Source organism: Saccostrea echinata, unplaced genomic scaffold (assembly GCF_033153115.1).
Source record: "Saccostrea echinata isolate AGI-Se365-2 ecotype Australia unplaced genomic scaffold, CSIRO_AGI_Sech_v1 ptg000028l, whole genome shotgun sequence".
In the NCBI taxonomy this organism is placed as follows: domain Eukaryota; kingdom Metazoa; phylum Mollusca; class Bivalvia; order Ostreida; family Ostreidae; genus Saccostrea; species Saccostrea echinata.
Window position 1 is genome coordinate 14,636,852 of NW_026889777.1, and position 12,176 is coordinate 14,649,027.

Here is a 12,176-nt window from a genome sequence, read left to right on the forward strand (position 1 = left end):
AAAAAAACAACTAGCTAACTGCTTGTTGACAATTTTCTTCCATAAGTCTAATAATGAATTTATATTTTCTATAAATAAGTCAAATGTAAATATGTTCAATAATTTTATATCATTGATGTTTAATTGTGGCATTTGCTACAAAAGCACCTTTCATTGTTTTTCCCTTTTTATACCTTTAATTCAGATTTCAAATTTTATAGAAAATATAATATTATTTTGATACCACTAAGACACCCATAATGTTTTTTATTTACTTCTTAACAGAAGTAAGTTTCCATCACTTTCATTCATATGGTTTTAAATTAATACACAAATTGAAAGCACAATATTCCTTCATCAAAATACAAAGTTCACATTTTTAGTCCTATTGATATCTTTCTGCTGATGTATTGATAAATATTTATAACTGTCCAACTAAGCATGAGTATTTCTATAAAGAACCGTTTTTTTTTCATTAAAACAGTCAGATTGAAAAATCAACATTTCCTTCAACTCGCCAATAGATATACTCCAAATGACCATGGTTGTTTTCTGACACAAGCAAAATACCAGTAATTTACCAAATGTTGTTTCACTTTATTCCACGGTTCATAAAAGAAAAAAAAATATCGTCTAAGCTTGAAATAAACGATACTACAGATTCTTACATATCTCTTTCATAGTTGGATATTTTACTAGAAAAAGACTTTAATGATAATCTAACAAGAAAGCTTTATGATAAACTTGATAACTTTAACTTTTCAATCGTCAACTTCCCTTACTTATGTAGCAATATACCCTTATCACCTGCATATGGGGTTTTTGTCTCCCAGTTGATTCAATACGCAAGTACATGCTCTACGTATGAACAATTTCTAAAACGAGGTAAATCATTGACAAACAAGATGACGAAAAAAGAATATCAACAGTCTCGTCTAAAGTCATCATTTCTAAGTTCTATGGTCGATACAATGACCTTATCAGCAAATACAATCTATCATTAAGTATGCTGACTGACGTTTTTCATACTAATTGTTAGGCCATTATTCACACACTGAATTGTCGACGGATTTTCCCATTATTTCCCGATCATGACAACGAGTACACGGCGGGTGTGACCGCAGGGGATGCTCACTTCTCCATAGCACCTGATCCCACATCTGATGTTATTGGAGATTCATGTTTGCTCTATTCTCAATTTATATTGTTTTTATTGACTTTGAGCTTGAATGTCGTTCGTTATCTTCATATTTCATCTATGAGTATACTGAAATGCTACATACAAACTAAACAAGGGAATGAAAACTTAATTAAGCTTTGGGTTTGAGAATATTTACACCAAGATAAACTCGTAAAGCATTTACATAATAAAATAATTAAATGAAAACTCCATGTACATGTATATTCCATATGATTACTTTTTCTGAAATGATGACACATGAAATCAATTACAAATTAAAGTAAAATATGATAGAATCTAGGAAAATTACAATTAAAAAAAAAATGAAATAAAATTATATTTATTCAATTTAACACATCTTTCTTTTAATCAAATAAAAGCTAAACATAGCATTCATCGGGATGACTTCAGGAGGTGAGGAACAAAGGTCGATGATGAATCAAAATCGTGTGTTTTTCTGCATAAGTAACAGAGGTAGCATTTCCATCATACCTTCACCTGCTTCAGTCATTGATAGAAGGGGCAATAACTGCATCAACTGCTGCATATCTAGTACAGAAATAGTATCACGATTTTTAAAATTCATATTACAGTTCCATAACGGTGCACACAAAGATTAAAATTAACTTTTGTAATTAATGTGGTCATAAATGATGAAGAAACAATTTTAAAACATATATATTTGTTAAGATACAAAGTTTATCAATGCATGGAACTGCTCAACAGCTCTAATGCCCACAATTTTATTTAGCAAATTGTTACTGTAAGTTAGCTGTAAGTGTTGAATTGTGTCTTTACCTTGATGATTTTTAATGGAGATAGGATATCTCTCTCTTTCTCTCTCTTATATGCATGCACGCACCCACGCACGCACGAACACATAATTATACACATTGTAACAATTTTCACTTACATTTACATGTACTTACCTTTATTTTGGATTTTTCACAGTTTGATCTAGGTACGGTAAATTTTAATTGTTTCCTTTGATTTAAACCTTCATCTTTGTCGTTTAGTCTGTCTTATCTAGGTATGGTTATTTGTAACAGCCCCCCCCCCCCCTCTGTTAAATCCTTCATGTCTGTCTTATTTAGGTACGGTTATTTGTAACAGCCCCCCCCCCCCCTGTTAAATCCTTCATGTATTGTTTAGTCTCTGTCTAATTTAGGTACGGTTAATTGTAGCTTTATACCTACCTCTATCTTGGTTCTGTCTCACTATATGTGGTCTGACCACAACAGGTTGTAAAACCCTTCTTCGCTTTTGATGTCTATTTCCTAGCATACTTTGGAGATTGACCAAACCCTCTGTAATATATAGAAACATGGTTATTATATTTATCACCAAAAAGGGATGCATAAAAAAGACTTGACAATGTTCAGAAAAGAATCATGTGGTATTTAGATTATTTAATTTTTAGATTATTGAATTTGCATTCTTAATAATATTTCCATATGTCAAAAAACAATTTCTTAATCTAATTCTAATTTCTGATTTAAAAAAAAACATCCACTGGGTTCTATTCGGAATGCATAAGTCTATCCAGCATAGTAAAGCATATAGCTTTACCGTATTACTACAATATATTACATTGAAATATAGTCTGTATGTTTCACCAAATGCAAAAGAGAAACACAAAATGCTTAATATTGTACCATTCTGTATCCGTTACGTCGGTAGATTTAAAATTTTAAAGACGAGGAAAAATTGGAAATTGTGAAGATCGAACACTTTATCCATTTTTTGTTATTTCAATGACGAATTTTACAGAAATTTTAAACAGGCACGCGGATTCTTCTGAACTTCCAGTTTCTCACATTATCTTGTTTTCATACGCGTCCTTTTATACATTTTATTTGGGGTAAATTGCTTAATTTTTTACACACAAAATTTTGGGTAAATATACCTGGGTTGAAATGTATCGCAACCACAAAATCGTAGGAAAAATATTTAAGAGTTTCTAATATAGAAGTTTCAATGACAAGTGAATGTATTGACATACATTCCTGAACTCATCCTCCGTGGCGTATTTATGGAAAGGGATCCAGGTAAAGTTTTCTTACTTTACCTTTTATATGAATGTATTGAAAAAATAATCAAACGTAGCCATGAGCACTTAAAATCAAAATTGTGTAGAAATGAAATTGCTTAAAACTTGATTAATTGCTTTACAAAGTCCTTTGTAAATTAGAAATGTTTTGAATTTACAGTGATCATCAATTGAGTATACAAAATGTCACATCACATCACACTTTTTGAATAACACACACATATCATAAAAGAAACCCAATAGAAAGATAAATGTTTAATGAATGTTTATTCATTTTACAAAGAATTTAGCATCATAAACGGCATCCATTCTTCAGCTGCGTCCATATCAGCCGCCATCATCCAGGGCAGCACCTGATTCATCTGTCTTCTCTGAACAAACTGCGATCCTGCAACACGCACCAAGAATTTTACAAAAGTTGCAATTTCTTTAACAGTTTTACTAAAGTACAACTTATGGAAAATTTCCGTTCTGAGCAGAATTTCAATTTGGGAAGGAAATCATGAATTTTAAAAGATATAAAACGTGAGATACATGTCATTGAATATATATTGTTGACTACATTGAAATAGATAGATAAATAGTGAGTATATTGTATTTCATATTAAATGATATATATATACGTATGTACAAAGCATATCATATTGAATATAAATTGAATTTTATATTCGTAAATATATTTGGAAGTCATGCTTATATAATAAAATTAACAATGCTTTTATACATGATAATATATCTAATTTGACTCAATAAACTATGAAAATACATTAGAACTGTCACGTGGGAAAAGAAACATACTCACCTCTTCTGGGGTAAATTCGATTGGATACAGAACGGAATGCTGTTACAATAAAACAAAGCAAATGTTTGAGCGCGGTTTTCTCTATTCTTTCGAAGTATTTCATTCTGATCGCATGTGATGTTAGTGAACCTCACAAGAGAAATACGAGAAACGCAGTAATATTTCTTTTTCACAGATGGTGTATGGACTTTGATGTGACATTGCAATTCAGGATTTAGGTAAATTCGTTTTACAAAGCGTATATCATTTTTATATGGAAAATATTTGCTTCTTTCAAAAAACATGCATGTTAAAATTATCAGTCTTTAGTATTGATTAAACAAATTTCATGATAAAAACATAGAAACTATGAATTTCAAGTGATATATTTACCATGTGATAAAAATTTAGCTGATAGATAATTTATAATGATATTTTTGATCATGCTATAAAACCTACCAGAGCCCCCTCGGGGAATCCCTCCATTCATTGAGGAGGAAAGCGACCATAACATATCTAAAGGGAACGAAAAACCAATTTATGAAATAAAACATCTCAAAAATTATATATAGAAATATAATTTAACCATTAAAAACTGGTTTTATTCATCAAAAAATGTTTATGTAAAGTTCAATTTTTACGACCAATAACAAACTTACTGGAAGCCTCTGGGGGAAGACTCCTAGATACACTAGACCTTGATCTCGAACCAAGCATATTCATTGGCCAGTTCTCACCTGAAGGCGGGAAAAGTGTTATGAATAAGGTAGCTAATTTTCACTAATTCGTAAGTATGTAATTATTACTTTGAGTAACAGAATCATAAAATATACATGTAGTTATTAATATACAATCAACAGTCTTTAATTAATACTACATTTTCTGTGTGATTTATATTTTTACAAACTTTTGGATATACTAAGATTAAAGATACAAACAGATATAAAATTCTAGGTTCATATAGCCATGTGTGATTTTCTGGAAGACCATCGTACGTAATAAAATATATTAAAAAATCCTCTTTATTCATTTCAAAAAAATGATCTCAGTTTAAAGTTTTCATTTTGAAATCTTAAGAATTCGTTTTTTAACCACTATGGGTCACAAAATCAGTTCGCTATATCCGTAAATTTGAATATCTGAGTTCTCTATAAACAAAAATCCATACCATTTTACAAGGAATTGTTAAAAACTTCGCAATATCCGTAAATTCGCTTTATCTGTTTTCGTATTAAAAGAGTTTTACTGTATTTAGATTTTGTGTAAAATCTCCGGCCGTTGAAGCTCTCCTCCAGGAAATCACCTTTGGCTATATTAACCCGGATTTTTTTTTTTAATACACGGTATATTACTTTACGGTAGTCAAAAAGGAATGATTGTTTATATGGCTGATAAATTCAATATATCTATATAAAATATATTTGAATAAACATATTTTTCTTTAACTTAATAAATGTATATTTGTTTCTTCTTATTTTTCAAAATGTGGAAAACATATACTTATATTATGTAAATATGCTACTTTGATTATATTCTCAACAATGAAATATTTATTTTTTTTATTGAATAAAAGTGATATATTGTCACGGTGTTAAAGAATATCAGAGTGATATATTGCCACGATGTGAAAGAATATCAAAAGCGTTGCTAAACTCTCAATTTGGGTTCCCTTCATAGAGAGCTGTAAAAAATAATCTCTGGTCTGTTGTGATACAGAGAGTAATAAAACATCGGGTCAGAAACTAACTTATGAAACTGCCAATTTGAAGTATTTCTCCAAATATGATGTTGAAATCCATGTCTACAATGTTTTCAATCTCACAATCGCACTCGTGACAATTAAAAAAATATCCTGTCCAACTCAAGAAATAAATTCCATATCTTATTAAAAAACGTTGAATAACTGTATATACACAAGTAATTAGAATTACACTCTATATACACAACATCTACAACGTTTCATTTATGTCGTGTCGTGCTTGTATCCTATAAGTTCTTTTCCTATCGTCTTTTGTGTCTATCAGTAATCATATCGTCTTTTGTGTCTTTTGTGTCTATCAGTAATCATATCGTCTTTTGTGTCTATCGGTAAATACTAATCCTGTCGTATTTTGTCTTTATCGAGTATTCCATTAATCAAGGTTTGCCTTTATTATAAAGACTCTCTCTCTCTCTCTCTCTGAAAAGTACATGAAGGTTTAAATTTACACTAGTATTTTACGCTCGTATATTTATTTCATACAGCCCGTTAGCGCTAGAGACAGGATTTGTCTCCATTAGGCCTACTGTTTAACATCATTTATCAGATTTTTCGTTAACCTTGTAAATAATTTATCAGGTCTTGCGTTTACGTATCACTTCGTTCATTCTGAAGTACCGTGCTTGTACATCCTATCATATCGTGTGTGTCTCCTAAAGGATATAAGTACCCTGTGTGTGTACCGCGTGTACCTTGTATCCTGATTGCATCACATCGTGCGAGTATCTTAGGGTATCGTGCCTGAATTAATTTATCTTGTATTATGTAGGTATGAGTATTATGGGATTATCCGTAGTCTTACCTGTGGATTGTGCTCCTACATGGGAGTGTGACGTCACACATGTACATACCATCAGCGAAAGGAGTACAACTATAGAATGCATTTTCTAAAAATAAAATAATAAAATAAAATACGTAAAGTAAACATTATGCTTCCTAATTAAATTTGCCAATGTTTTAATATATACTAACTTTATTCTATTGAAAATAGGCATGTCATAAGAACAATTTTGTATTCAAAAATGAAACAGTGGTCTCCACTGTTTTCCTCCACTTTAATAAGAAGAGTTTTTGGTATACACCTGAAGCTGGCGCTTACTCTCCTCTTTTACAACTATTTAGTTTACATTAATTGTCTTTCTTTAAGTGCTATACAGTTTTATTTGCAGATTAGCAGTTGATATTTTAATTTAGTTAAATCCCTTTTTGGAGGGTAGGATGTGGTTTACCCTTCCAGGATGGGACACAAATGCAAAAAAATCTATTTTAATCATCTTAATTGGCAAAACAAATTCTTTTTCTGTCATCTTTAGTATGGTTTAACGTCCCTTTGACAACTTTAAGGTATATATAAGATGCTGTTTGCCTTGAAAGGACTGCGAAGGATATAATTGTTTTGCCGCCTACCTCCAGGTCAGTTTCCAAAAGTATTCAAGTTTCAGTCATTTTTCAAATTTATATAGATATTATATATCAATTAACAGAATATTTGAATATTCTCAAAAAAAGCCTTAACTCTGTATGTTTGGCAATACTCACGGATATCATAATAGGGGGTGGGTGCGGTTGGATGGGTATGTTTACAGACTAAAATCCATCGCAATTGTTAAATTCTACCTATATACCACTACAACATTTTACTAAATGAATCAGATACAATTAATTTTGAATAAGTTACACATACAGGTACTGTAAGATCCAGAAATTTATCCTTATCCACGTATATTTTATATTTAAGGACATTAAGAAGAAAATTCTCAAAATGTACAGATGTGAATCATTTAATGATGGAACTTTGGTCCGACATATTTTTAATCACAGATATTTTCATACTATAATATGCTAGGAATATTCAATGTAGGTTTCAAATGATATTTTAGGAACAAATTTTACACATTTTGTCAACATACTTTGCCAAAAACTTCAGATATATTAATACAATCAACAAAAATTCACTTTGTTTTTACCCTAAATTTTGCATATTGTGACAGGTAAGTTTTTATTTCACGCTCTGAAATTATTCAATACTTCTTACCTCTCAACACTTTAATCATGAAAAGCTTGAAAAAGGAAAATATGATATCGAGTATTTAGTTTTTGTAATACCCAAAAATGCTTTGCTATTAGTGCAAAAGGTCAAATAATAATTCACACGCATCAATCGGCATATTTTCTCCAAAATATATTTTATTTAAACTATTTTACATAAAATAAGATTATATCTATCATCATGATTACATCTAATAAAATGCATTGATAATTAAGTGATTGATTTTAAATTATAAGTTATAATTTAGCTGCAAAAACATCAACTTTATTGCATGTTGCTCAGTGATATGCATAATGGCAACCATTTTTCTTTCCAGTTTTGAGTTATACTATATGAGTAGATATCTAGATATCTCAGATATATTTTTCAAAAAAAGTCCTTGATGTATCCAGTTTCAAGAATGATATTCCTGAAGTCTGAAAGCCAGTAGGCTCAGTGCTGTGAATTTTACAAACAAAATTCTTAAAAAAAACACATTCGTCACAAATTATTATCAATTGTGTTGTTAAATACAAGCTATTTCTACAAAAAAAGGAAAAAAAGTCATTATAATTGGAATTTGTTTTGCCTCGATTGTGAAAGTAGAAATTCGGGAGAAAAAGTATAACTCATATATGGGTGAATTGAAAAATAATGTCCAGCAAATTGAAATCAACTGTTAGACCATACCATTTTTTTAATTATACCATTTTGTTGTACATACATTTCTAAAATTACAGTAAAATTGACAAATAAATATAAAAGTTTTCGAATTTTTATGATCAAAAGATTTTTTTCTTTTCGAACTTTTGTGAAGGATACAAATGATTAGATTTAAACTTGTAAATGTGAAAAAAGTGGCTTGTATATGTGACAAAATGGCTTTATGATTGTTATTTGAAACTAATCGTCTCAATTTTCGTTTGAAAAGATTTAATAGGAAAGAAATATAATGCAATTAATTTCCCAAAGTTTCTTTTTTTTTGTGTGTGTGAAATTAGTCAGTTATTAAAATCTAAGATAAAAAAAGAAGTGAGATATAAAGTTTTCTTATAAATAGGACAAGATTCTAAAGTAATCCTAATTTACCTTGTTGCACTCCTGACATTTAGTTTTACTTAAAAAAGACCTTAAATAATGGGTAAAGGTTGAAGATAACTAACAGTCTTCAATCTCAGAAATCCAATAAGTATACAAATCAAGAACAGGGAAAAAGCACAGACTCCTGAAAATACCAGAGGTGGGATCAGTTGCCTAGGAGGAGTAAGCACTCCCTGACGACCGGTCACACCTTCCGTGAGCCGTTTATATTGATCGGGTAGACAGAGTAAGCCGTTGTCAAATTTAGTATAAAAACAATAACCGTACAGTTTTTATGAAATATAGGCAAAGTACGATCCTACGATAGGTTGTATTTGTAAACGAGGTCGTTATAATGACCATAGGATGAGAATATATTATGACATATTAGGGACACAAAAAGAAACAAGCAAAACAAACAAACAAACAGACATACAAACAAACAAAAATTATAAACATAAAAAATGTAAGAAAATAATAAGAAAGAAAGAAAAATACTGAATTAATATACAGAACCTTAGGTTAAAAAGATGACAAGACAAATTGAATACATTGCACTCTATAAATTAAAGGATTTTTTTTTATTATTAGTTCAGATGTTTGGAGCCGTACAAAGGTTTTCAAAATACAGGTGCCTATTTCAAAAATTCATAAAGAAGATATATCCATTTCAGGAATGACATACTTTAAGTCTGAAAGTAAGCTCAGACTTAAATAGTTTTGTTATACTATACTTGTTTAGTATTTTAAATTGGCTTATTTATAGAAAGTTGTGTTCCCTAACTTGCCTCATATTATGTTGCTAATAATATGGCACTTTCTGAAGTAAGGTGATCTGATTTCAGAATCGCCACTTATACATTGTTCTAAAATGATTGTCTTCCTATCTGAATAAGTCATACTTGCTGTCGCCTTCAACTAGACATTCAGATATACTGACGACGTTTTATCAATTAACAATTATAGTTATCTCCATTCATATGTCATATAAAAGACACCATAGTCAGCTACATCTGTTTCATATTTGGATGTTTTACTGACACTATAACCGATAAGGGCCAACTAACAACTGAATTATATAACAAACCAGATGACTTCAGCTTTTCCATCGTCAACTTTCCTTATTTATATAATAATATTCCGCTATCACCTGCATATGGGGTTCGTGTCTCCCAAGTTTTTTTTTAATATTTTCAAGAATATGTTACAGGGATTTTAACGTTCAAAACCAGCATTTCGTAAACATTATGGTCGTTATAATGACCTTGTTAGCAAATAGAACCCATTATTGTGTCGTATTTTGACTGATGTTTTTCACATCAATAGTTAGGTCTTTGACTTAATATAAAATTTGACTACGGAAATTCCGTCTACTTGATGAATACTTAGGGCAGGTTTGTCCTGTCAACAGGGAATTCATACTCCTCCTAGGCACCCGATCCCGCCTCTGGAATTTTCGGGGGGGGGGGGGGGGGGGAGGAGGTGATTTATGCCCTGTTCATACAGATTGTTTTGGTCGATCATTGTTCGTCATTTTCACCTCTTTTCATTCCTGTTACACCTCTATCATTTGTATACAATCAAATTTGGTCACTTACTATTATCATTTATTTTTTATTATTTAGTTGTCCAAAACATAACTGCTCCTGATTAATACATTAATCTATATATCGAGAAGCATTTGGATTTATTTCAAAATATTTGTTGGGTTGTAATATTGCTTTAAGGTTAAGATTACGATCGAAATCTCTGAATGAGTGCACATGGCATCATAATTTTTCATAAAATTTATGAATCAATTCTCATATTTAAAAATCCGTTAACGTTTCCTTTTTAAAAACTTACTTAAACCAATCGGAATTATATAATACTTATTTTACCGTAGCCTGGAGGTATTACTTCACATTAACCTGTCCTTCATAATTAAGTTTAGAACAGTAAAACTGATTTAAAGATATAGAGTTTTTGTAAACGCATAAAAAGTGACATAGAACGTTCGAGCAAATCTGTTCAGGGTCATTAAAATTTTGTATTGTTCTTTCAATATCCTTCAGAGACAAAAAAGGACAGACTGGTATGTTTCAATAATTTTGCAAAGATATAGAATGGATACGTGTTTTCCCTGAAAGTTCGAGCAGTTCAATAGAGACTGGAAAAAGTCAAATAGTCTCAAAGAGTGATAATACTAAATAGTACGATTTTTTGACCCAATACAAAACTTGCTGCAGCAAGCTACGTTACGGACTCGCTTGTTTTTATGATTTTTAGCTTGGAACTTTCCATAACTCAAAAATCCGCATGTGGAATCAGACATATATTAGTGGAAGAAAATAAAGGGATAGGGAATCAATCAACAATCGCTTATGTGAAGAAGCATACCAATTTTATCATATTTAATAACGTACCCTTCTCTTTTTTTATATATATATTAAATACTGACAAAGTAAGTAAATCTCATCAAATGATTTATTTCTCTAATATTGAATGTTCATCAGTAGAGTTTTACAGACTTGCTGGACAACCCTCGTACTTAGACGGATATTATAAATTTAATCCTACCTGTCTGAAATGATTGGTGTTGCTGCAAATCCTCTGTTTGAATGGGATGAGTAACAGGATGAATTCATATTAAGTAATCTAGACGACGCTGCACCTCTCATTTGTAATCTGCTCCTCCAGGGTATCTGAAGTCAGAAAAGTCCTTTTAATCTGTGCTCAAAGTGCCAAAATTATTGCGCACTGAAGTCACCTTCGGCTCGAACCAAAGGAAAAGTCACGTTCTTTTTTGTTGAAGATTTGCCTCTTCTGGTTTACTTTTATCCCTTCTATGGTCGTTGACCAAGATTTTGATACATAGGATGATATACTGTGCGCAGTCTCCCGGATGTAAAGTAGCCAAGGGCTTCAAAAACCGTTGGTTTAAAATTGTAAACAGGATTTAGAGAGAAAAAAAACTCTTTTGGGGTATTTTTCTGAACTGCTCGAACATTGACATGGCTTTCCATAGTTTAATTACCTCTATGAATCAGTTCATGCATGTAATTTTAATTATCTATCCATTAATAGGCCAGCTTGTTTGTGCTTATTGGCATGGTGGCAAAATAAACAACATATTTTCTTTTTTCAACACGATTTCTTCTGCCTTTACACTTTTATACCTCAATATACTCACCAGACATAGACAGTTAATATTTTGGATGATCTCAGAGACTGCAATCTCTTTTAAGTTTTCTGAGTCATACACAGTATTTTGATTTTATATGCTCAAACAAAACACATATTTTTCTACGTGATTTTTTTTTTCAAATTTGAATTTTT

The 12,176-nt window shown here is 30.9% G+C and overlaps 1 protein-coding gene across 1 annotated transcript; it reads right to left on the reverse strand.

Annotated features, from left to right (window-relative positions):
• Positions 1-1,485: 1,485 nt before the first annotated feature.
• LOC133193795 (uncharacterized) lies at positions 1,486-11,444 on the reverse strand. The gene is made up of 6 exons (XM_061329723.1): positions 11,418-11,444; positions 6,552-6,636; positions 4,650-4,727; positions 4,450-4,506; positions 2,356-2,466; positions 1,486-1,708 (listed from the first exon to the last, which is right to left on the reverse strand). The coding sequence occupies exons 2-6, from the start codon at positions 6,631-6,633 to the stop codon at positions 1,599-1,601; spliced, it is 438 nt and encodes a 145-aa protein (XP_061185707.1). The 5' UTR covers positions 6,634-6,636; positions 11,418-11,444; the 3' UTR covers positions 1,486-1,598.
• Between the last annotated feature and the right edge of the window lie 732 nt (positions 11,445-12,176).